Genomic DNA, 27,161 nt, shown 5'->3' on the forward strand with positions numbered 1-27,161 from the left:
TTTGGGCCAAGCCTGGGGACTGCAACCCAGGAGCATAGATTCAAGTTGCCCTAAATATACGCTCCCTCCTTTTAATTCTTGAAGAACATCAATGAAGATCCCTTTTTCTGTCTCCTGCAGATGCTCTTCTTGGAGTCTCTCTGTTCTAGTCAGTACTCTTTTGGTCACACATGACAGGATCCTAATTCAAACTACCTTTAAAAATTAAAAATAGGATGATATCTTCTTGTAAAATTGGAAAGTCCAGGAGTCGTAATTTTGGCTTGGACTCCATCTCCCAGCTTTGCCTTCCTCTCTGCAGGCTTTCTCTTCTGGAAAGTGTTTTTCCCTAAGGGGTGGCCACCAGGACTCCCAGGCGTTATTTAGCAATTGAGCAATTTAGCAAACTCATTGAGAAAAGATTCCCTTTTCCAGCATTCTAAGGGCTGGCTCTCTTTGGGCTAACTCTGTCACCTGCATTTATCACACGCCCATCCCTGAGCTTGTCAGTGGGACTCTGAGCATCTCCTGAGGAAGGAAACAGTAATGGAGGCACCTCTCCGTGAGTATCGTGAACTAGGAATATAAGAGGTTAGTAGCCCAAAGGGAAATTGGGGTGCTATTAATATAAAAATGGGGAGTCAATGGTGGAAGGGCCAAAGGCCAAAACAGTCACTCTCTACTCTGATTCCTCCCCTCAAACCACTGTTCTCTCCTCCCTTCCTCTCCTCATTCTCCCTCCTCTTCCTCTCTCCCTTTCTTCTCTCCCTCTTCTCTTTTTCTCTGTCTCCTTTTCTTCTGCTTCTCTCTCTTCTTCTCTCTCCCTCTCTTCTCCCCGCACAGTTCTCTTCCTCTCTCCCTCTCTCTCACTCCTTCTCTCCTCCCTCAAGTCTAGGCAGCTCAGCCTCTGTCTTTTTTCTCCTTCCCTTTTCCTCCTGCCTCTCAAGCTTATCCCTTCCTACTTATTTTCCCAATTCATATCATAAATGCCTAGCCACTGGGCTGGCAAATATTGAACTCTCCTTTAAGGGCAAGGAAGGGGAAGAAATGGAGCCTGCCAGAGCCAGGTTCCTTTAGCAGCTGAGGGGAAGGAGGAGAGGAGGAACTCCCGTTAGTAACTTTTACTCCCATTGTATATCAAATCACCAGAGTGATCCTGTGTCATTTTGAGTTGTGAGTGCTTTAAAAGTTTGCATTTGTGCCCAGGACAGAGATAGAAGAATTTGCACAGACGGCAGAGGAAGACTGGGATGTATCCACTCCGATGCTAAGTTATGGATACCTCCCAAAACACTAGACACACAGTATCTGTGTTTTAGCTTCCAGACTTCTGCAGTGGGTCCAGCCAAACTCCCAAATGGATTTTTAAACTTGAGAAAATTCAGGCTTTTTTGTTTCCAAACACATAAGCACTGTTGAATTGAAAGCAACACTAGATGATAAAGCAATAAGAAAACTACGCGACTAATATCTTTATCCTTCTGCTTCCAGCACATTTAGCCCCATAGCAGTTTAGACTCAAACCCCCCAAACAAGCCAAACCTCCCAACCCCGTGCACAAACAGCCTTCCAAGAGCATTGAGCGTCCTGTCCCTGGACTCCGTCCACCTCCCACTCCCACTCCCCCGTCCTGCATCACGGGTCTTGCTCTGGTCAGCTCTGTGTTCTCTGCTGCACTGTCTCCCCTCTGCCACCCTGCATCCATAGGCTTGATGAGTTAGCCCCCAACACTCATATCTAGGCCAGACTCTCTGTTCCTCAAGCCCCCTTGCTCTCTGACTCTGCTGGGAGGCTGTGATCCCGAGCCCTGCCATGGTCCTGGTTCTGGGAAATGCTGTTTGCCCCACACCCATCAGCTGCGAGTTACGGGCTCTGTCATTTTATGCCTTGACCTGGTGGTATACACCCAAGTGTATTCATTTGCTAGAGCTGTCATAACAAAACACCATAGCATGTCTACAAGCTACCCAGGCTGCCATTTGTAACTCTGGGTGGATGATTACCCTAAGACCCTTCTTGAACTTTCCAGAGAATTCTTTTAAAAATATTCTCTTTTATAGGCTTCTGCTTGATTCAAGTGTTTCCTGAATGGCTGGGTGAGCTCCCATAGGTCACCTGACACTACCACAGCCCTCTCCCACCCAGGGACTGGAGAGGAAGCTCTGGCAGGACACCTAGAACTCAGGGCGGAAATGGAACATCCTGGCCACCTCCCCAGAGAGGCCTCATGCAGTAAAGAAAGGGAGAGGAAGGAGCACATGTGTATGTGTATGTGTGTGCTGGAAATCAGATTACCCAGACAGAAAACTACCTCCCAGACTGCGTGAGGGCAGGGGCTGGGTCTTTCCATCTGAGTCTTCCCAGCCCAAGCACCAAGCCTGTCACACACCATAAATGCAAGGAATGCAGTTGAGGTGGTGGTGCATTAGTCTATTCTCACACTGCTAAAAAAGACATACCCAAGACCGGGTAATTTATAAAGGAGGGAGGTTTAATTGGCTCACAGTTCCACATGGATAGGGAGGCCTCACAGTCATGGTAGACGATGAAGGAGGAGCAAAGTTACATCTCACATGGCAGTAGGCAAAGAGAGCATGTGCAGGGGAACTCCCTTTTATAAAACCATCGGCTCTGGTGAGACTTATTCACTGTCATGAGAACAGCATGCAGAAGACCTGTCTTCATGATTCAATGACCTCCCACCGTGTCCTTCCCATGATGTGGGTATGATGCGAACTACAATTTGAGATTTGGCTGGGGATACAGCAAAACCTTATCAGGTGGGGAGTGATGTGAACATGGCTACATGCCTGAAAAATAGTGATGGTCATGGAATGGAAGACAGATCTGAGCTGAGGACCTTGGAGGCCTGAACTGGTGCACCTGCCGTGAGGATGGAGAGGAAGGATGAGGCAGGAAAGACACTGCAGGTGCCAGCTTCTCCATGAATCCAAGGGCTTTGCTCTCTACTCTGCCTTGGCTCCAATGACACCATTTATACAGCAAGAGAAGGAATGTCACAGCACACCAAATGGGTAGCTGACCCTTCCAAGAGTCCAAAGAATGTGTCCCTGCCCTTACCTGGTGTTGTAATGACTAGTTGTTCAATACATCTCCTCTGGATGGAAACTGGATCCAGGATGGTGGCTCCGGGTTTTTTTTTTTTTTATGTCACATTTTTAGAGAATAGAGGTTAAATATCTTTCCAGCCTAGTAAAATAACGCTGGCAAACTTAATCAGTGTGTGTGGAGAATATAACAGAATCCTTTATTGGACCTGAAAAGGGGCCCCACTGAAGGGTAATGTGTGTAAAATAATTGGAAAGTAAACCAAGTCTTAAGCTGTTTCATTCTTTAACGTTTGAGTAGGGGAAAGGAACAGTCCCTTGAACTTGCTGCAAGTCTCATGGTTGCCTAAAAAGACCTTAATTTCTGAGGACTGGCAGAGACCAGCCAAAACAAACCATTTCCAAGATGAGTTTGGACCTCAAAGGTCTTGTAAAACTCATTTTAAACAATGTACCATGATCCTTTTTTGCTCTCATTTTGTGCAATTGGACTCTGCTTCCTTCTTCATATACAGAAGGATGTTAAAGACGCACCTTTGAGAGCAGGGTGTTGAAACATCCAGTTTTCTGACCCACTCTCAAATGCTGTGACAGAGAAAGGCTCTTTTCTCCTTCGAGAGAGGTCCAGGCTCCTGAGTGTACTGTGATAGCTGGAAAACGATTGCTTCATGCCCAGATATGCATACGTGTGTGCACATGCAGATGGGTGTGTGCAGGGGCTGAGCACATGTGTATGTGTGTGAGTTGGCATGTGTATGCACAACCATGCACATAAATGTCTGAGAGTGCACGTGTGTGTGCATGTGTGTACCTAAGAACATATGGGCCAGGTGTGGTAGCTCACACCTGTAATCCCAGCACTTTGGGAGGCCGAGGCAGGTGGACCACTTGAATTCAGGAGTTCCCGACCAGCATAGGCAACATGGTAAAACCCCGTCTTTACTAAAAATACAAAATTTAGCTGGGCGTGGTGGCATGCACCTGCAGTCCCAGCTACCCAGGAGGCTGAGGTGAGAGGATCCCTTGAGCCCAGGAGGTTGAGGCTGGAAGTGAGCTATGATCACGCCACTGCACGCGAGCCTGGGTGACATAGCAAGAGCCTCGCTTGAAAAAAAAATAGATATATAATAAAGTAATAATAGAGATTGATTCCATCGCTTGTTAGCTCAGTCGTTTTAACTTTTGCAAGCCTGTTTTCTCATCTGCAGAGTGGGGACAGTATTGTATCTACCTCATCAAGTTGTATGAGGGTGAAGTGAGGTAATACACATGAAGGCTGTAGTGCGTCCTCTGGACACTCTGGCTGTCATTACTGCTACTACTGCAGCCCCACTGGCAAACAGAGGAAGGGGGTCGAGAAGACATGGGGGCAAGACATTGAGGGTTTTTTGTTTTTGTTTTTTGCATATTTGAGATCTTTAACATCCACTCAGAGGCACTTAGAGAGGATTCCCTGACTCAGGGAGATATAGTTGGGGTTGCAGGAGAGGTTTCCAATGACCTATGGGTGAGTTTGAGAAAAATAACTCATCCAGGCCAGGCGTGGTGGCTCACGCCTGTAATTCAAGCACTTTGGAGGCCAAGGCAGGTGGATCACCTGAGGTCGGGAGTTCAAGACCAGCCTGACCAACATGGTGAAACCTCGTCTTTATAAAAACAAAAACAAAAAACAAAAAAAAACTCATCCAAAATATGGACCTTCTTATTTCCCAATGAGCTCTCCTGGGAGAGAGGAGCAGAGGGAGAGGGAATTTCCCCCTGGGCACCTTGGAGGCCCCAGGGCCTGGTCCTCACAGCTATCCCAAGGAAGAGAAAGCTCAGGACGAAGGAGGAGCCACCACCTGGAGTGGGGAGGGCGGAACGGGGTTGCATCCTGCCCTCGTCCTCCAAGTGCCGGGGCAGGGCTTCCCATCCAGAGGAAGCAGGCCCCATCAGTTTATCCTGGGGTGGGGCTTCCTAAAGCCAAGTGTTTAAAGGCAAATCATTGTTCTGAAGTTCCGCTAAGTTTTAACGCCCACCCTGCTGAGAAATCCTCCAAGAACAAAGTGAGATTTTAAAAATCCACAGGGTTACTTGGAGCCAAAGGCCATTAAGAGGAAGAAATGTAACTGGCCAAGTCTCAGTGTGATGGCTCTCTGCGCAGAGACTGGAGCAAGGAAGAGCACTAACCCCATTCTTTTTGTTGTGATCTAGCAAGATGATTTCCCAGTGGGCCCATCTTCTGCCTATAAAATGGGGTTGGTATGATTCTGTCCGGAAAGAACTCTGGTTTAGGAAAGAGCGGAGGCATTTTGTCTCCCTCGGTCCCAGCTTGGCAGGTCCTGACGGTGAGACCTTGGCAACTTCTTTTCCATCTCAGAGCCTCATGTCTCATTGACACCCAAAAGGCCAGGCTGCAGACTTCCTCGAAGTTCTTTGGCTGTGTCTATGACAGTGGGCTGATGACGGTAGAGGCAGGGGTATGATGAGGAAGAAAATGGCCAGAATGGATAGGAAGTCTGGAAGACTGAGAAGCGTCCACCGAGTCCCCAAAACAAAAGCAAACACTCATAGCCGTGGAGGGCGCCTGACCTTGTCTTCTCCATAAGCCAGGCTACATAGGCCAGCATCTGGGATCTTTTTTTCTGAATCGTTTGTGACTCAGCTCTTCTTAGTACACTCCTTTCTGACTGGGAGGGTGGCGAGGTCTCAGCTGTAGTCTCAGCTACTCTGGAGGCTAAGGTGGGAGGATTGCTTGAGCCCAGACATTCAAGGCTGTGGTAAGCTATGATTGCACTACTGCACTCCAGCCTGGGTGACAGGAAAAAAAAAAAAAGTCTATTCTAGCTGCCCAATGTGCGTGACCTTGTGAGGTAGTAAGGACCATGACCAGGAAAAGGCCATGTGAAGGCCATGTCATCCATCAGCTGACTTCATAGAGGAGGCTTCTACCCTGATGGGAGAGCAGCTTAGGCAGCCTCGAGGCCCCTTCCACTCCAATTTGGGAAATATTTAATGAGCCCCTACTGTGTGCCAGCCCAGACTATGCTGACTGAGGCCTGGGGTGGGACGGCAGGGAAGACAAACCTATCTTCAAAGTGCTCAGGGTCTGGCTGAGTGTGGTGGCTCATGCCTGTAATCCCAGCACTTTGGGAGGCCGAGGTGAACACATCAGCTGAGGTCAGGAGTTCGAGACCAGCCTGGCCAACATAACGAAATCCCATTACTACTAAAAATACAAAAATCGGCTGGGCTTGGTGGCATATGCCTGTAATCCCAGCTACTTGGGAGGCTGAGGTAGGAGAATCACTTGAATCCGGGAGGTGGAGGTTACAATGAGCTGAGATGGTGCCACTGCACTCCAGCCTGGGTAACAGAACAAGACTCTGTCTTAAAACAAAAGAAAATTGTGCTCAGGGTCTCGCCACCCAGATGTAGTCTAGTGACCACATCCCCAGGTGGTTCCTGCCTCTCCAGTCTAGAGGGATGGACTGAGGCCTGGGACCATCTGTCCCCAGTGTCCTCCGCCTTCTCTCCTGTAGCATTCTTTTTTTCTCCTTTGAGCACTCTCTGAAGTTCCCGTCACCCAAACCTGCCTGCCCAGAACTAACACTTCTCATTTAACAGATACTTCGGTGAGACTGACTGCGGATCAGGCCCAGTTCCTGCCTGCAGGTGCTTTGCCTGGAGATGGGCCCGCTGAAGCAGCATTAACCAGCACACACCGTGAGACACATGTCAGGGCTCTCCTTGCCCAGGCCCTCATTTGTGTCCCGCTAAATGGGGCTGTGATCAGAACTGTGAGTTCCCAACAGAGGGTGGAGGTGGAGATGTCGCACTAGGGCTGAGCTAAGACACCACCATGGAGGAGCTGGCACCAGAAGGCTGAGTCCCAGGATCCCCTGTGTACTTAACTTACACAAATTTCAGTGTAGGGCCTTTCTTTCTTTCCACTTCCTTCCTTCACACAAATGTGAATGTAGTTCCTCCTTCCTTCCTTCCTTCCTTCCTTCCTTTGTTCCTTACTTCTTCACTCCCTCTCTCTCTTTCTTTCTCTTTCTCTCTTTCTTCACAAGATCTTACTCTGTCATGCAGTGTTGCAAACATAGCTCACTGCAGCTTCTACCTCCTGGGCTCAAGTAATCCACCTGCCTCATCCTCCTGAGTAGCTGGGAATACAAGGCTCAGACCTGTGCCACCATGCTCAGCTCTTTTTTTTTTTTTTTTTTTTTTTTTGTAGAGACAGGGTCTCGCCACGTTGCCCAGGCTGGTCTCGAATTCCTGCTCAAGTAATCCTCCCATCTCAGCCTCCCAAAGTGCTGGGATTACAGGCATGAGCCACCACGCCTGGCCCTGAGTGTATATTTCTAACTAAATTGATGAGAACAAGAGAGGAAAAAACTAGAGATTTTAAAAAACACGTGAGTCTGCCTACCATTCCAATCTACATGTGCATCCTCTTGTGACTGACCGACTCTACTAGGTGCTTAACTGATGGCCACCAACCTATCCCTGTCTTTCTTGCTGGTCAAGATCTTATTTCGTTCCTTTGTTCATCCCCCAGGTGGCCATGTGCTCAGGGAAGGCTGAGACCTTCCTCAACCCAGGGGGTTAATCCTGATTCATTAACTCCAAGCCAGTTTTGATGATTCTATTCCCTTTCCTTTATTGGTTTAGGAATAGGTTTATGCTGTATTTTTGATCAGTGACACTTTGGGGGTCAGCTTTGGTGAGGGGTAGAGGGTGCTTTGGGGAAGGCTTCTTTATGGAGGAGAGGAGAATCTCCCTTTTCCTGTCTCTGAACATTTTCATGACACATGGAACTGCTGTGTCCATCTTGGAACAGCAGAGGAAAGCCAAGAGAATTGCAGAGAGGTCAAACTGAGGCCATCAGGCCACTGAGCCACTGAATTAGCCACCTCTGGTGCCATACTACCTTGGGACTTCTTGTTACATGAGCCAATCAATCTTCTGTTGTTTAATGCTCCATTAAATAGTCTTTCTACTACCTACAGGTAAAAGCATCCTAAATGATATAGTATGAGGATGACTGTTCCCACAGTTGGTTTCAGCTTCTTGTAGCTCTCAAAATCTGAGCATCAACAAATCCCAAGAAATTCTAGAATTTCAACATATATATTTTTATGCAACATGATTGTTAGTGCAAGCCAACAACATCATCTGGTATTTAACATAAGAAACGGAGGTCTGGCTGGATGCAATGGCTCATGCCTGTAATCCCACCATTTTGGGAGGCCAAGGCAAGTGGATCACGAGGTCAGGAGTTCAAGGCCAGCCTGCCAAGATGGTGAAACCCCATCTCAACTCAAAATACAAAATTAGCCAGGTGTGGTAGCAGGCATCTGTAAGCCCAGCCACTCGGGAGGCTGAGGCAGGAGAATCGCTTGAACCCAGGAGGTGGAGGTTGCAGTGAGCTGAGATTGTGCCACTGCACTCCAGCCGGAGAAACAGAGCAAGACTCCATCTCAATTAAAAAAAAAAAAAAAAGGGAGGTCTGTTTCTTGGCTGGAATTTTTGGGTTTTAGTATGACACAATATTATACTTATTGGGAGATTTAAGGAATTTTCAAGAGCAGTTTTGACTATGCCGACTTCTGCCTTTTCTCTTTAGAATCTAATCCTCTCCTGAGATACTACTTTAGGGAACTGAAAGGAACTTTCCCTTTCACCCTGTGAAGTTTCACTGAAAAATCAACTCATGAAAAGCAGATTAACTGGTGGAAAGACATACAAATTTATTTAACACGTGCATGAGAGGGAGAAGGAATACCCAAAGATACAGGGGAAATTGTCCATTTTTATACTTAGGTTCAACAAAGTTTGGACAGCCATGTAGCTCTAAAAAGGGTATGATGATCTAATGTTAACAGACATAGTGAGGAAACCCAGCAAGGCCTGTCTGTCTAGATTCTTCTTGAGCATGCATCCTCTAAGCATGCATTCCTTTCTTCTGGTGTGGGGCAGGACCCCCTCTGGAATGGGGGTCTTATGACCTACAGTCAAATTAGGTAGGTCAGATAATTTCTTTATGGCCAGTTGTTACACAGAAAGGTGGTGGGAAAATTAGTTACACTTGTAGGTTTTACGGCTGGCTCTGGGGGAAAACGGGTTCTGGTTTCCATGACTTGCCTTGAGGAACAGGGATTCTAGTTTCTATGGCTAGCCGTGGGGGAGAATGAGACTGAGAGACAGGAGGACAGAATAATGTCAGAGGAAAACTGTTGTTTCTGAGGTTTTCATTTTGGGGCATGTTTTCTGAGTCCCAAGACAGCTAAGCCATGCAACTCGGCACAATGGGAACAGAGACGGGTCCAAAAGGAGTAGAAAGTATAAGCCATTCGGGGCTGGGCGCGGTGGCTCACGCCTGTAATCCCAGCACTTTGGGAGGCCGAGGCGTGTGGATCACGAGGTCAAGAGATTGAGGCCATCCTGGTCAACATGGTGAAACCCCGTCTCTACTAAAAATACAAAACATTAGCTGGGCATGGTGGCGCATGCTTGTAGTCCCAACTGCTCGGGAGGTTGAGGCAGGAGAATTGTCTGAACCCAGGAGGCGGAGGTTGCGGTGAGCCGAGATCGCGCCGTTGCACTCCAGCCCGGGTAACAAGAGGGAAACTCCGTCTCAAAAAAAAAAAAAAAAGTATAAGCCATTCAAGACCAACCTGGTCAACATGGTGAAACCCCATCTCTACAAAACGATAATAATAATAATAATTTATTTAATTTTAAAAAGAAAAATTACAGGCCATTATAACCTGGTTCAGGAGATAAAACAACTGGAAGGATTGATTTTGAGGCTAGATTTATCCAAAGCAAATTTATCCAAAGAAGTCTCTATCATGGGACTTGGAGGTTGATGAGGAGGGCGAGTCTGGAGGGGCTCCTTCTTCTCATGAGGCTGGGCTAGGCTACCCCAATTCTGTGGGTTCAAATAATAGCAGTTTAGTTCTCACTCATACTACATGGCCGTGGTGGGTTGCTTGTGTCTCTGTGCTGCACTGCCCTCACACCGGGGCTTAGGCTACCAGAATTGCCACTACCTGGGATTGCCAGTTGCTGCGGTATAGGGCAGGGTCATGTGACCAGTTCTGGCCAATGGGTGTCGGCAGCAGAGACACCTATTACTTCTGGGCCAGAACATTTAACTGCTGATGTAGGACACCCTGCTGCCCACACCCATTGTCCAGAACCAGTCACAGGACATCACCAACTCTAAGGAGACCAGGAAGTGAAATCCTGTTACATGTCTGCAAGGAGAAAGTACTGGGAATATTTGCATGACTGGCACTAATGACCGACCACCAGTCACCCTTTTTGTCCAGTGATCCATCCAAAAATGAGCGAGAACAAATTTCCACTCTCTTACACATTCGGATCCATTCACACTTGTCTTTCTCTCTTACTATGTTTTCACCTGGTGGTGCCTGGTGATTCCAGAAAGTGTGGGTACAGTCCCTGTCCTTCCATGCAGTGCCACCTTCTCCCTTTGAGGCTTTGACCCTTTACTTTTGCTTTTATTTTATTTTTAGTACTAACCAAGGTCAGAGTCAAGGAAGTTGCCCAGTGATTTTTTCTGGAATGCCATCCATTGCTGCCTCACCAGGTCTCTTCAGCCACCTGACCCCTTCATCGCTTAGTGTTACATTGTCTCCCTTTGTTCAAAGACGCAAAGTTATTTTGTCTACAGGTTACTCTACTCAAACCCTCACGGCTTCCTGCTACCAGCCCAGATCCCTCCCCCTGCGGGTCCTCATGTGGGTCCCTGGCTTCTCCAGCGGGGCCTGAACTCAGCCCCTTTGTTGTTGTGGCGCAGCCCTGTCTGCCCTCACATGCACTCTTCCCAACAGAAGTCAGTAGCAGAGAGGGGAGCCTTTAAGTCAACACAGCACTCCCTGTGAATGGAGACGCAGATGCTGGCGCCAGGGAATTGGAAGCCTGGGCTAATGGACTTGCTCTTCTGACTGTGCAGCTAGGTGAGAAGGTGTATAAAAAGCGATTACAAAAAATTCATGGTAGTTGATTTCATTTATTCCTGAGAGGTCTTTATAAAACTGTTTCTGATGGGCTATTTATAAACATAACCTCGGCTACAACTAGACAGGTCTCAATGGCTCCTATTCCTGGGAAATGCAAACTTATTCTTTTCTGGGTGAGAGATGCTACTTTTTTCCTCAAGGTTTGGTCTTGTATTTTAAAAATTGAATAAAACTTGTAGTTGTCTTGCTAGAGATTTATAGGAATAATATAAATATAATTTCTCTTCTCAAAGACATTATAAATAAGAATTTCAGCAAAGTGAGAATGGGCATATAAGAGGAAAACCGTTGTTTGAAAGTACAGTATGTAGAAATATGTATTTCTCACTATGGATAGAATATACAATTAATATACATCTTTTTATGTATAGAATATATAGTTAATATAACAATATATGATATATAATGTATGTTATATAAATTCTCTACGTATATAAATTCTATATATAGAATATATAAATTCTCTATATTTCTATAGGTTCTTTTTTTTCCCGCTCATGGCCCATTTTTGCTGTAGTAATATTTCCGTATGTTCCATACATTCTATTTCATATATATTCTATTTATATATTCTATAAATATACAAAAGTAGATTTCATATATAGAGAGAGTATATAGAATATATATTTTTCTCTTTATAGTCTCTATATAGAATATATATATGTATGTATGTATAGACTATGTATAGATTTTTATATGTATAGAATATATGTGAATTTATATATGGAGAGAATATATATAGGATTTATATATATTTCTATAACATATATATACTTTTTTCCCCATGTTCTTAGGTCAAATGCTTTATATAGGTTCTTCCCCTAAAACCAGAGGAAATTGTGTTTGTGTAACTAAAAATAGAAATACATCAGCCTAGAATATCTGTCTTTTACAATTGAACATCTAAGCTGTGTAAATGTTGGTGCTAAAGCTATAAACCATGGATCTTAGTTGAGGGGAAACTCTTGTCAGGAACTCAAACATGAAAGCAGATGTTAAAAGTCATTGCTAAAATGCTAGAGCTGCGGGGATTACAAATCAGCATTCTAAGCTGTCCTCCGACCCACTGGTGGCCCAGTGCATTACATGTTGGTGGAATGGAAATCACCATTTTGGAAAAGGGAAGTGGCACTTTCAGATGTATAAACATCTTCCTATAAAGCAGTGTCTGTCATTTTCTGTCTCCAAGTCCTCAAGATGACAGGGTCTCCTGCCCCTTGGTATCCAAATAAAATTGGCCTGTCAGCTACTGTGTGCAGTATGTGGGTTGAGTGCTTTCTCCAAGATTCTGAGCATTGTGTCCTCCTTTGATTCCACGTTCTCAGGGAGATCCCAGGGGCACACAGCTGCTCTCTTCTTTCCATCCCCAAGTCCAAATGTGGGACATCATTCAGCTTCCAACAGACAACTCTGGCACAAGATACTGGTGTAGAACAGATCTCCACCATAGGTACAAGAGTGAGGGAAGACTTACATCATTACACAACATAATAAATAATTTAAAATGAATTTGTAAACACTGCTGTTCTGAAAAGTCCTTTTTAGGCCAGGCACAGTGGCTCACACCTGGAATCCCAGCACTTTGGGAGGCTAAGTGAGGTGGATCACTTGGGGTCAGGAGTTCAAGACCAGCCTGACCAACATGGTAAAATACCATCTTTACTAAAAAATACAAAAATTAGCTGGGCGTGGTGGTGGGTGTCTGCAATCCCAGCTACTTTGGAGGCTGAGACATGATAATCGCTTGTGCCTGGGAGGCAGAGGTTGCAGTGAGCTGAGATCATGCCACAGTACTCCAGCCTGGATAACAGAATGAGACTGTCTCAAAAAAAAAGAAAGTCCTTTTTGTTACCCCCTGGAAATTTCTTACTGCCAATTTTTGTCCTAACTTCTTTCAATTTCTTTCCCTCTTCTAACTGCACCTCTTCCTATCTTCCTTCTGTGATGTGGGACCCACCTTTTCACACCCAAATGGTCCATGGAGTTGCTTTGTTCTCCAAAATACAGTTTCCTCCTTGGAAGGAATTTTACACCTCTAGCTTTTAAAATAACATTTCTGTTCTCACAACTTATCATCAGGATTAATAACATTTTTAAGCTAAAGTGTTATTTCTAAAACATTTTAAACTAAAATAGCATTTTTAAACTAAAATGCTATGTCTGTTTTCTCTTGCTATGAAATGTTATCTAATTTGAAGTGTTTTCTTGATGGACGACTAAAATACTGAGACAACAGATATATTTGTCTCACATCTCCTTCTTAGGGCCATATAGCCTTTAATAAAGAGAGTGTTGCTTACAAAAGGAATGATTGTATAATAGCAGAGAAAAAATTCTTTCCAAAGTGAAATAATATATAGAGATGAGAACCAAGACTGATAAATGAAACTTTTTTTTTTTTTTTGAGATGAAGTTTCATTCACTCTTGTTGCCCAGGCTGGAGCGCAATGGCCGATCTTGGTTCACCACAACCTCCACCTCCCGGGTTGAAGTGATTCCCCTGCCTCAGCCTCCTGAGTAGCTTGGATTACAAGCATGTGCCACCATGCCTGGCTAATTTTGTGTATTTTTAGGAGAGATGGGGTTTCTCCATGTTGGTCAGGCTGGTCTTCAACTCCCAACCTCAGGCGACCCACCCACCTTGGCCTCCCAAAGTGTTGGGATTACAGGCGTGAGCCACCAGACCCGGCCTTAAATGAAACTTTTATATGCAGAATTATATTTGCATAGTTAAAGGTAAAAACACTTGCCCTATAATGATTTTCATTTATAATTTTGGTTAGCTATTGTTACAATAATGCTGCTTGACAAATCATCCCCAAACTCATTGGCTTTTGTTGTTGTATAAACGCAGTTGGCTGGGGGTTGGCTGATCTAGATCTGGCTTGTATTCTAGGTGCAGATTAGATCCAGATCTGCTCCCCAGGACTCTCATTCCCTTGCAGGCTAACTGGAGCTTGCCCTTCTCATTCTGTAGCAGAAGTGCAAGCCTCACCCCATAAGCCCATTTCAAATCTTTGCTTGCATTATGCCCTCTAATATCCCTTTGGCCAAAGCCAACATCAGTGAGACAGGGAAGACCATTTTTCCCACAGCAAAAGAGAAGAGTGAATATTTGCTGAACAGTAATTCAGACTATTGCATAAGTGAAATATCATCTGATTGTTCATCATGCCCAACATCTGTGTCTCTCTGCCAGCCAGATCCAACAGGTGCCAAAAGTGGCTTAAACCAGGTTATTAGTTGGTTAAAAGCAAAATATGTCAAGGAAATAATCTATTCATGTAGAAGCAAAGATTTTCTTTTTTTTTTTTTTTTTTTTTGAGACGGAGTTTTACTCATGTTACCCAGGCTGAAGTGCAATGGCGCAATCTCAGCTCACCGCAACCTCCGCCTCCTAGGTTCAGGCAATTCTCCTGCCTCAGCCTCCTGAGTAGCTGGGATTACAGGCACGCACCACCATGCCCAGCTAATTTTTTGTATTTTTAGTAGAGACGGGGTTTCACCATGTTGGCCAGGATGGTCTCGATCTCTTGACCTCGTGATCCACCCGCCTCGGCCTCCCAAAGTGCTGGGATTACAGGCTTGAGCCACCGCACCCGGCCAGAAGCAAAGATTTTCTTCCAGAACCATGCATTTAAGACAAAGCTGACAATCTCCTTGCAGCAGTTTCTTGAGAAGAAAGTGTAGGTCAAGGCACAACACTCCTCTGACCCACTTTCTGCAATCTAGTCAGAGAGGGCAAGTATTTGCACCATGCAATGAATTAGAGCCCACAGGTCTTGAGTAATTCATTGTGCATGTATCCTGTGAAATGAGGCTCTCAAGGATTATAGCCAGTGCTAATATGTTAAAATGTAATTTCATATTTGTCTATTTAAAGCATGATGTAATTTCAAGCAATTATTAGTCATTTATCACCTGTTGTTCAGTTGATTCTTACTAGAAATGCTGGAATATAGTAATCTTACACATCTCTGGGTTCTTGATTTAGCAGAGTCTGGTAGAGTACATCTCATGGGACAAACCAGCTCACTGTCTGTTTTTGTAAATAAAGTTTTATTGGAATGCATCCATGCCCATTTGTTTTCCATGTTGTCTGTAGCTGCTTTCACTCTACAAGGGCAGGTTGAGAAGTTGCAACAGAAATGCAATGAACTCAAAGCCTAAAATATTTACTATGTGGCAAACAGAAGAAAAATGGCCAACCCTAATTTAACATACTGCTAGACAGTTGAAATTTTGGATTTGGGTTATTCACACAGTTCTGGGATGAATATTGTCCTTAAGTTATCATTAGACAACTATCCAAATATTTAAAGTATTTCTTAGGAAAATCAATAATGTAAACAAATATTACACAGATAATTTTAACCTCCTTAAGAAAATAATCTTTTTAATATATTAGGTTATAAGCACTTATTTCCAAGTGGACAGTTATTATACCAATCATAAAATTTATATTTGCTTTTTTTTTGGTATTTGCTTGTTAAAGGAGACCCTGCAAAACTATTAAATATTGCTTTATTAACCTTTAAGGAGATTATTCTTATTGCAATAAACCTATGGTTTTTAAAAATATATACTTTCCAGTTGGGCGCAGCGGCTCACTCCTGTAATCCCAGCATTTTGGAAGGTCAAGGCGGGTGGATTACCTGAGGTCAGGAGTTCAAGACCAGCGTGGACAACATGGTGAAACCCTGTCTCTACTGAAAATACAAAAATTAGATGTGGTGGCACACATCTGTAATCCCAGCTACTCAGGAGGCTGAGGCAGGAGAATCACTTGAACCTGGGAGGTGGAAGTTGTAGTGAGCCAAGATTGCACCACTGCACTCCAGCCTGGGCAACAGAGCAAGACTCTGTCTCAAAAAAAAAAAAAGAATATATATATATATATATATATATATATATATACACACATATATATTATATATATATGTATACATATACACATATTTTTATACATGTATATACATATATACATATATATGTGTGTGTATATATATATAGCCATTTCTTCAAACTTTTCACTAATGTATATCATTTTAACTCTATTCACATACATAATTGCATCTGAATTGTGCAATTTTATTATACTGTGTTCAAAAGTATTTGAAAACACCACACCAGCCCCTGATCTCTTCTTTGATATTAGAGAAAACAAAATATTGTGTCTTGCCAGATGTCCACTCTTGGAGACAATCTGGTAGCTTTAGAAGAAAGAAACATTTCTAAAGACTTGGAGAGAGAGCATGGGCAGATTTTAAAAGTGAAAACACATTCTTAGTTATTTCCAGTAGGTATGTGGAATTGAGAATACAGGAAAATCTGGAGTCATATTCATTGGTTATTGAATTGGATGTGTGTAATTTTGTGTTCTGGGATTCACTTTAAAGCCCCAAATGCCACCTAAATATGAGGCCTGAACAGGAGAAGAGGAAAGAGTTCATTCATGGCTGGGCGCGGTAGCTCACGCCTATAATCCCAACATTGGGAGGCCGAACCAGGCAGATCACCTGAGGTCCAGAGTTTGAGACCAGCCTGGGCAACATGGTGAAACCCCATCTCTACTAAAAATGAAAAAATTAGCCAGGTGTGGTGGTGGGTGCCTGTAATCCCAGCTATTCAAGAGGCTGAGGCAGGAGAATTGCTTGAACTCAGGAGGCGGAGGTTGCAGTGAGCCGAGATCACACCATTGCACACCAGCCTATGCAACAAGAGTGAAACTCTGTCAAAAAAAAGAAGAAGAAGAAGAAGTTCATTCCAGCCTCTTCTCCACCCTGGACTAGGAATAGCTCTCTATAAGATATAGAACTTAGACAATGGATCCTAAATTGGAAATTACCTAAAAACAAAAGTGCTAGGAGACTACACCCCTGAAAGGAAGTTTCCCTGGCCCAGTAACTGCAAGATAGGTATAGGTCATCATCAGCTACCTTTACAAAACACATGGGATTGGAATCTGAGAAATAGCAACTATGTATCCATGTCAGCTGAATCACTTGGTTCAAATGGCACTTTTTTTTTTTTTTTCAGGAGTCGGGTGGGAGAATATGCTGCTAAAGGAATGTGAGTCACCCTCGAATGTCACGGAAACATCTGACCCAGACATGACTATCAAGGTAAGGGATTCTCTTCAGGTTGATTCTCAAAGTGCATCTCTCAAGTAAAGGCAGACTGTGGTATGTTTCTCTGGGGGCAAAATGAATGCTACCAATCCACCTTGCTGGAGTTCTCTCTCTACTCACTAAAGTCTTAGGGAAACAATTGTTCATAAGATTTTCTGAAATTTGGGATCTGGTCTAAAGCCATACCACCCTGAACACGCCCGATCTCGTCTGAAACTTGGGCTGTGGATTAGGAAACTGCTTGAAAACCAGAATCTAAGATATGATTTCCAATGGGCCTGTCATAGGGTCTTCAGTGACTATCTACATGTAAGCTATTTGTAAATGGTAACCCCCATGGGGACAATGAAGCAAATCTGAAAATTCTGAGCTGAGAATTCAGGCCCCACTGTGCATTGTGAGAAAAGGTCAGAGAGGCATAAAGTAGCTTTGATCTTGGCTCAAGATTTCCACTGATGTCAGCGGGAAGGCAGCACATGGCCCACTCCAGCTGGAACGCCAATGGCCAAAGGTTTACAAAATGAGTCATCTGGAAATCTACTTAACTATCACTGTTCAAATTAAATGCATCAATTTGTAATCATTGGCCAGATTAAGGAATCTGTAGCAACAGTTATCAGAGACTCAGCCACTTCCCCTCTGTTACGGGATTAGACACAAAGGAATGGTCTTCCTCTCTTAGAACTCCACTTGCATATTAGTTAACAAAGGATGGGGGTGGGAGGACTTTCTAACATTCTTGCTTGAATGATTATAATTTGAATATATGCCACCTATGAATTTTTCTTTGAAAAACAAAAAATGTCCCATTTTATATAGAGCTATAACTGGAGCTGTGTCTCTCTTGGGTTTATTAGTAGAAGTTGCACAAAAGAATATACAGGATGGATTTACTCAAGTTCTCTTTTGTAATGTGAAGGCTAAACTTGTGTCATCTATGTTACAAATGGTAGAGAAAGCAAGCAAATGCTACCATAGTAAAGCTAAATGAAAGATAGGACGAAGCCTGATTAGTTAAAAAGTCACCTAGTCTAAGTAGGAACTATCCAGAGCTGAAAGAACTATAATTATATTTAGCAGAATTTGTAAGACAATAATGTAAATTGCAATGATGTGTTGGTGTTTTATTGGCTATTATTGCAATGATTGATAAGTTTGAGTCTAGGACCACAGTAACAAAGGGGAATGGGTGCTGATAGTAAAAACTGATAGATTTAGATTTGGCATCTCAACATCTGTTACCATCTTGAGAATTAGCTTTTGAGGTGAGTTGCTAGTGGGAGAGGAGACCGTATGTTTCCAGTCTAGCTGCAGATGTGGTACAGACAGACATTTAAATAGTCAGAAAGACTGGAGTTTATTTTTATAAAGGCAAATGGCATATTCTAGTAGAAGCGAGTCTTGTCCAAATCCCATTTGATAAGTTTACTACTTAACCAGCTACTCATCCGTGGCACCAGGACCTTGACTGAAATAGTATTTGGGTCCCACTAGTTCAGACATCATTCTCAATCTCCCTTTCTTTTTCTTTAAATGAATACTTGAGGATTTTTTTTTAATAAGAAAAGATTTATTTTACTCTTGCCCTACCCCATGAAGATTTTTCATCCATAAGAACTGAGCTCATTCTAAGGAATAAATACCATACACTTCAAGTAGTTGAGCAAAATATTAATTAATTAATTAATCATTTTGAGGCAGAGTCTTGCTCTGTTGCACTGCAACCTCCACCTCCTAGGTTCAAGGGATTCCCCCACCTCAGCCTTGCAAGTAGCTGGAATTACAGGCATGTGCCACCATGCCTGGCTAATTTTTGTATTTTTAGTAGAGACACGGTTTTACCACATTGACCAGTCTGGTCTCAAACTTCTGGCCTCAGGTGATCTGCCAACCTTGGCCTCCTAAAGTTCTGGGATCACAGGTGTGAGACACCACACCCAGCCAGCAAAATAGAAATATATTTAAATGCATCAATAAACCCCTGCAAATATTCTAGAGCTCCTCTCTTAATGTCAGTTCCTTCTCACCAAGGAATTTATGAATGTTCTAGGTAGGCATAACTGTGGAAAATGCTTGTGTTTCTGTCTTCCCCTTTAGGTTTCCCAATTATGGAGCAGTCATTGACTTGTTTCCTTTGCGTATCATGTTGTTTCCCACCCCACACTGCCTTACCTTAACCATCATGTCTTTATATCCAAATTGAAGTATTATTTTTTCTGCTCCACTTCACTAATCAGAGAAATGCAAATTAAAACCATGATGAGATACCATCTCACTCCAGTCAGAATGGCCATTATTAAAAAGGCAAGGCAAAAAGTAACAGATACTGGCAAGGATGCAGAGAAAAGGGAACAGTTATACACTGTTGGTAGCAATGTGAAGGAGTTCAACCCCTATGGGAAACAGTATGGAAATTTCTCAAAAAACAGAACTACCATTTGACCCAGCAATGGATAACTACCCAAAGGAAAATAAATCATCTTATCAAAAAGACACCTGCACTCCTATGTCTATCACAGCACTATTCACAATAGGAAAATCATGAAATCAACCTAAGTGTCCATCAACAATAGATTGGATAAAGAAAATGTGCCATATATACACCGTAAAATACTACATAGCTATATAAATAATGAAATTGTGTCCTTTCAAGCAACATGGATGCAGAAGGAGGCCATTATTGTAGTGAATTAATGCAGAAACAGAAAATCAAATACTGCATGTTCTCCCTTATACGTGGGAACTGCTATGATGGAAACAGTAGAAACTGGGGACACTAAAAGCAGGGCAGGAGGGAAAAGAGAAAGGGTTGAAAAACTCCCGATTGGATACTATGTTCACTGTTTGGGTGATGGGTTCAGTAGAAACCCAAGTCCCAGCATTATGTAATATACCCATGTATCAAGCCTGTACATGAATCCTCTGACTCTATAATAAAAAATTAAAATTAAATAAAAAAATATTTTTTATCTCTGTATATAACTGCCTGGAACTCATTAAGCACAGATTCTCCCCCTAATATTTAGCTATGGCTCTTCCTGTTTCTAATAGCTACTTCATATTTCCTTGCAATATCAACTATTCCTGCCTTTTGCCCTGAGAAAACAAAATATTCTGTTAATAAAACCTGATTCATTGACCCTTTTCAAGGGAAATATCAGCAGCAGAAATTACAAAGATAGTTGGGTTTCTTCCATATTGCTCTTCTTGTGACAGATGTATCTATCTTAGTACTTAGAATTTTCTTTCTGAAAAAGAAATACAACTTTTTGCTATATCATAATTATCTGAATGTAGGTTTGTCTATTATATGTACCATTTTTATACCATGTCACATTTTGAAATGACAAACTCATGCTTCTAAAAATATGTATGATCCAGAAGAGTGAATTCATTCTTAAAGTTCTGTCATTCTAAGGAACATCAAACTAAAAACATTTACATTTAAAACAACCTCTAAATGCACAGTTGTAGGTAGGAGCATCATATGAGTCAGCCAATTTTAGATTAGTCAGAGTAGCGAGTTAAACTGTGAAACACTATTGCCCCTAAAAGAACATACGTCTGGATACTAACTTGTTGATATGGTTTGGATTTGTTTTCCTGCCCAAATCTCATGTCAAATTGGAGGAGGGGCCTAGTGGTGGGTGAGGGTGGATTTCCCCCTTGCTGTTCTCATGATAGTGAGTGAGTTCTCATGAGATTCATAATTTGAAAGTGAGTGACACGTCCTCTTTCACTCAATCTCTCTCCTGGGACCGTGTGAAGAAGGTGCTTGCTTTCCCTTTGCCTTCCACCGTGATTGTAAGTTTCCTGAGGCCTCCCAGTCATGCTTCCTTTTAAGCCTGTGGAACTGTGAGTCAATTAAACCTCTCTTCTTCATAAATTACACAGTCTCAGGTAACTCTTTACTGCAGTGTGAAAATGGACTAATACACCTGTGAATGTGACTTATTTGGGAAAATGGTCTTTGCAGATAAAATTAAGAATATTGGCTGGGAATGGTGGTTCATGCCTGTAATCTGAGCACTCTGGGAGGCTGAGGTGGGTGGATCACTTGAGGCCTGGAGTTCAAAACCAGCCTGGCCAACATGGTGAAACCCCGTCTCTATTAAAAATACAAAAAAATTAGCCAGGCATGGTGGCACACACCTATAATCCCAGCTACTCAGGAAGCTAAGGCACGAGAATCATTTGAACCCAGGAGGCAGATGTTGCAGTGAGCTGAAATCATGCCACTGCACTCCAGACTGGGTGACAGAGCGAGACTCTGTCTCAGAAAAAAAATAATAGTAATCTTGTGATAAGATCATCCTGATTTACCAGATAGGCCCTAAATCCAATGACACATGTTCTTGTCGGAGACAAAAGAGGACATTCATATACACAGAGAAGGCCATGTAAGGAGACAGAGGCAGGTTCGAGTTATACAGCCCAAGTCAAGAAACACATGGATCCACTAGCAGCTAGAAGAGGCAAGGAAGGAGTCTTGTCTAGAGGGAGAGGAGTGCAGCCCTCCTGACACCTTGAATTGGGACTTTTGGCTGTCAGAATTGTGAGAAAATAAATTTCTGTTGTTTTAAGCCACCAAGTATGTGGAAGTTTGTTATGGCAACCCTGGGAAATGAATGCACTCAGATTCTGCCAAGAATCACACCTACACTTCTTGAGTGCTAATGCCATAGAGGCTGATAAACCAATATTATGCAGATCCATCATAATTTTCTTATTCTACTCTACTTACCCTTTACAAATTGTTGTTACCTGTTCTTGTTTTAGTAGAACCACTAATTTTTTTTTAGCCTGTATTATCACCCTTTACTAGAAGAAAAGGGTAGCGGCATCTCAGAATAGCCGCTATTTGATATTTTAGTCTGTTTTGTTGCTTGGTCCAGACATTGAATTAAAAAAAAAAAAAAAAAAAAAAAAAAAAAAAAAACATGTATGAATCGGTATTTCTTAAAATGCCTGACCCTGAGAATCACCTGCAGCAATGTAGAAAACAACAATAACCCAGCTTGTCAGACTTCTTTCAGAATTCAGATTCAGAAGATCTGGGCTTAAGAATTAACATTTTTAATAAGTGCTCCAAGTGACTTTAATGATTAATTTTGGAAAATGTTTTCTTATCACATCACTAATGCAGTATGGGGGTGGTCATGTGAGCCCTACCATTGCTCTTGGCCTTCTAGTTGTCCCGTCAATCTGAGACAGGATTTGGGTTCTTTCCTATTCAGTGCCTTTTGATGACTTCCCATTTCAACACTGAATAAGGCTCAGGCTTCCCCTGGCTTCCAGACTTCCTTACTTTTAACTTCAAATTCATTTCTAGCGTTGTCTTTCACTGTGTCTCTCTCTGTACCCATTCTTGCTCTCTTTATCTAGTCTATTTGTAGCCTGGATACTGTAACTTTTTTTTAAAAAGGCCAAGCTGAGCTGGGCGCAGTGGTGGAAAGATTGCTTGAGCCCAGGAGTTCAAGCCTAGCCTGGGCAACATACTGAGACTCCATCTCTAAAAAAATAAACAAAAAGATCAAGCTGATAATGTCCCTCTGCTAAGGCCCTGCTGGCCTTCTCATGGCTCCTGGAACAAAGACCAAACTCTTGCAGACGCTGTGTTTTTTAAAAGCTCTTGGCTTTCATTAACTTCTTCCTTGATCCTCCTGCTCTCCCTCTCTCTTTATATTCACATCTTTGGCTCAAATATTTCCTCCTCCAGTGGCACTTTCTAACCAGCATTGCCTGTTTCACATTCTCATAGGACCTAAGAATTCTCCTTCATAGCCAGTCACATCAATAACCATAGGTGTCCGGCAGGTGTGGTGGCTCACACCTGTAATCCCAGCACTTTGGGAAGCCAAAGTGGGCAGATCACTTGAAACCAGAAGTTCGAGACCAGCCTGAGCAACATGATAAAACCCAGACTCTACAAAAAAAAAAAAAAAAAAAAATTAGCTGAGTATGGTGGCATGTAGCTGTAGTCCTGGCTACTTGGGAGGCAAGAGATGGGAAGATCACTTGAGCCTGGGGAGATTGAGCCTGCAGTGAGCTGTGATAAAAAATAAAATAAAATAAAATAACCACAATTGGCATTGCATAATATCCAGTTGTCCTTACTACAATATCATTTCCATAATGGACATTGTTCTGTTTCATTTTTTACTTGTTAGAGGCTCTAAATTGTAGTTCTTTTTTTAAAAAACACAACTTTATTGAGAATAAAATTTACATGCCATACAGTTCCCCCAGATAAGTGTACAGTTCAATATTGTTTCATAAATGTACTAACCATCACACAGTCCACAGTTTTAGATAATTTACTAACCATCACACAGACAGTTTTAGATAATTTCCATCTCTCCAGTGACATTCCTCATGTCCTCTTATAGCTAATCTTCGTTCTACCCCATCCTCAAACAACCACTCATTCTTTTCTGTCTCTGCAAATTTGCCTGTTCTGGACATTTCATATAAATGGAGTCATACAACATGCAGTGTTTTGTGTCTGGCTTAAGATGATGATGATTTTTTTTTGAAGTTTATCCATGTTGTAGCCTTAATCACTATTCTTTTTATTCTTTTTAATGCGGAATAATATTTCTTTTAATTGATATGCCAGGCCGGGCATGATGGCTTACACCTGTGATCCCAGCACTTTGGGAGGCCAAAGTGGGTAGATCGCTTGAGCCCAGGAGTTGGAGACCAGCCTAGACAACACGGTGGAACTGTGTATCTACAAAAAAATACAAAAATTATCTGGGCATGGTGGCGCACATCTGTAGTTCCAGCTACACGACAGGCTGAGGTGGTAGGCTCGCCTGAGTTCAGGAGGTGGAGGCTGCAGTGAGCCGTGATTGCGTCACTGCACTCTTTCCTGGGTGATTACAGAGTGAGACCCTGTTTCAAAAAACAAAAAAAAAGATATGTTAGATTTTGAGGGTTTATTTTTGTTGTTGTTTTTTTAGTTCATTCACAAGTTGATGAATTTTGAGGTTGTTTCTACTATCTGGCAGTAATGCTGCTATGAATAGTCACACGTGAGCCTCTACGTGGATGTAGGTCTTCCTTCGTCTTAGAATGGTACCTAGGAATGGAATTGCTGGCTCATATGGTAAATCTGTGTTTAGCTTTTTAAAAAACTGTCAGACTCTTTTCAAAGCATCTATACCACTTTACACCTCTCCAGCAATGAATGAGGCTTCCAAGTTTTCCACATCCTAGCCAACACCTGCCACTGTCCATCTGTTGATTATAACCATCCTAGTGGGTGTAGGGTAGTATGCATTTGTGGTTTTGGTTTGCGTTTCCCTGATGGCTAATGATACTGAGTTCTTCTCATGCGCTTATTGACCATTTGTATGCAGTTAATTTTTAATGGCTTGATTTTTTTTTTGCCATAGTTTATTCAATTACTAAACTGAAGCACTCTCTCATTGCAGCTGCCCAGTCAGTGTTTTCTGAGTGAGGAACCCTCTTCCTGACTGCGGCAGGAGGTGCACTCAACCCACCCTTCCCCTTTAACATCACCACCCTCTGCACCACTATGTCCCTCTGCAGGGGTCGCATCAATCTCTCCTCTTTCTATTACTTTTCTTTCTCTCTCTCTTTTCTTTTATTTTAGACAGGGCCTCGCTGTGTCACCCAGGCTGGAATACAGTGTGATTATGGATCACTGCAGCCTTAACCTCCTGGGGCTAAGCAATCCTCGTACCTCCGCCTCCTGTGTAGCTGGGCTATAGGTGTGAGTGTGCACCACCACACTTGGCTAATTTTTAAATTTTTTGCAGAGATAGGGGACTCCCTATGTTTCCCAGGCCAATCTTGAACTCCTGGGCTCAAGTGATTCTCCTTCCTGACAGGAGACTCCCTATGTTTCCCAGGCCAATCTTGAACTCCTGGGCTCAAGTGATCCTCCTTCCTCAGCCTCCCAAAGAGCTGAGATTACAGGTGTAAGCTACCACACCCAGCCATGCCCTCTCTCATTTATTTTCCCTTCACATCTTAGCCTTTTTTAAAAAAATTATTTTTATTCGCCTAATCAGTGATATTTTTTATTGTGGTAAAACATATATAACATAATATTTACCATTTTAACCACTTTTAAAGGACACCTGTCTGTGGCGTTAGGTACATTCAAAGTGTTCCGCAACCAACATCATCATCCATTCTTCTCCGGAACTTTTTCAACATCTTCTTCATCTCTACCCATTAAATACCAGCTCCCCATTCTCTCCTACTCCAGCTCCTGTCAACCATCTAAATGTTACATTTTACACCCATAATGTATTACTAATTAATTGCCTTCTCAAAGAGATTTTTAATACGTTATGTTAATAGTAAAAAGCCAGTAAGACCGGACACGGTGGCCCACTACTATAATCCCAGCACTTTGGGAGGCCAAGGCAGGTGGATTACTTGAGGTCAGGAGTTCAAGACCAGCCTTGCCAACATGGTAAAATCCCGTCTCTACTAAAAATACAAAAATCAGCAGGGCATGGTGGCATACACCTGTAATCTCAGCTGCTCGGGAGGCTGAGGCACAAGAATCGCTTGAACCCGGGAGGCAGAGGTTGCAGTGAGCTGAGATAGCGCCACTGCACTCCAGCCTGGGCACAGAGTGAGACTCAGTCTCAAAAAAACAAAAAACAAATACAAACAAAAAACAAAAAAGCCAGTAAGATGGCTACATCTCAAAATTAAAGTAGGAAGCTGCCACATGCTAGAATTTTTTTTTCTTTGAGATGGAGTCTTGCTCTGTCGCCCAGGCTGGAGTACAGCGGCCTGATCTCAGCTCACTGCAGCCTCCTCCTCCCGGGTTCAAGGAATTATCTGCCTCACTCTTCCAAGTAGCTGGGATTACAGGCACCTGCCACCACGTCCAGCTAATTTCAGTATTTTTAGTAGAGACAGGGTTTCCTCATCTTGGCCAGGTTGAATCTTGAACGCCTGACCTTGTGATCTACCCGCCTCGGCCTCCCAAAGTGCTGGGATTACAGGTGTGAGCCACCATGCCCAACTTACATGCTAGATTTTTAAAGAAATTGCCGGTCACGGAAGTTCCTTTGTTCTGTGGAGTGAACTTCCCGGGACCTGCATACTGGAAATGTCTTGGCCTTATCTAGCTGGTGCCTTGCTCCAAGCCCCAAATCACACCTGCTTGGCTTTGCATTGTTTTCTTGAACTTTGTTGATCCAACGACTAGACAAATGACATCAAATAATCCACGTTGAAGAAATATCTCTAGGATAAAAATTTTGTGATTTGGCTGAAATTTGATGAAATTTTTGTCATTTTCATCAAATATACCAACTAAATCCTAAATGCTCTCATTACCTTGCCCTCTTGTCCTGCATATGCTAGGGCTAAAAGCTAAATGTTTGCAAAACAGAGTACAAAATATTTTATTTAGCACAGCAGAATTTTCCTCAGAATGAAGTCTGGTATTCTTATTTACATGTGCAATATTGCTCTCTTACGCTTGAACAAGAAACGAAGTTGGTACCCCTTAGGCAAGCTAGAGATGCTGGCCGTAAAACCATTTGAAAAGGGCACAATTTCTATTCAAGGACATGGGAAAGCCACATTTAAAAAAGGATGTTGCTTCTCTACACTTGAAACTTGTTGGAAGAGAGATTATCCTCCTAGGAGGGCAGATGTTCTCTATTACAAAGGAGGAAAAGCATTTAGACTCTTCCGGTGGTGAATAGAGGCCACAGGTTATAGCTTTCTTTGGCCTTTGCTTTTAAAAAACCATTCTGCTGAAGGCCTTTTGTTGCCAGCGGTGTCCAGCCAGTTGCCCTTTGTATCTGATGATGACGACATTGAAAGGAATTGTTTTGTGCAAGGACTCTGGACAAAAAAGAGACACTTGGGACAGAAAACCTTTCCACATTGTGTACGTACATAAAGATTGCGCTAAATTTGCTTCTTTGCCAAAGGAAATATTT

General features: G+C 42.8%; 1 protein-coding gene across 1 annotated transcript in view; it reads left to right on the forward strand.

Annotated features, from left to right (window-relative positions):
• Positions 1-27,161, forward strand: part of PALM2AKAP2 (PALM2 and AKAP2 fusion) — a 506,606-nt gene that overhangs the window by 340,573 nt on the left and 138,872 nt on the right. The window contains 1 exon segment of the mRNA XM_032240316.1: positions 17,123-17,208. Coding sequence (XP_032096207.1) covers positions 17,123-17,208 — 86 coding nt within the window.

This window comes from Sapajus apella, unplaced genomic scaffold, assembly GCF_009761245.1.
Source record: "Sapajus apella isolate SASKATOON/1434 unplaced genomic scaffold, GSC_monkey_1.0 scaffold46, whole genome shotgun sequence".
Classification (NCBI taxonomy): domain Eukaryota; kingdom Metazoa; phylum Chordata; class Mammalia; order Primates; family Cebidae; genus Sapajus; species Sapajus apella.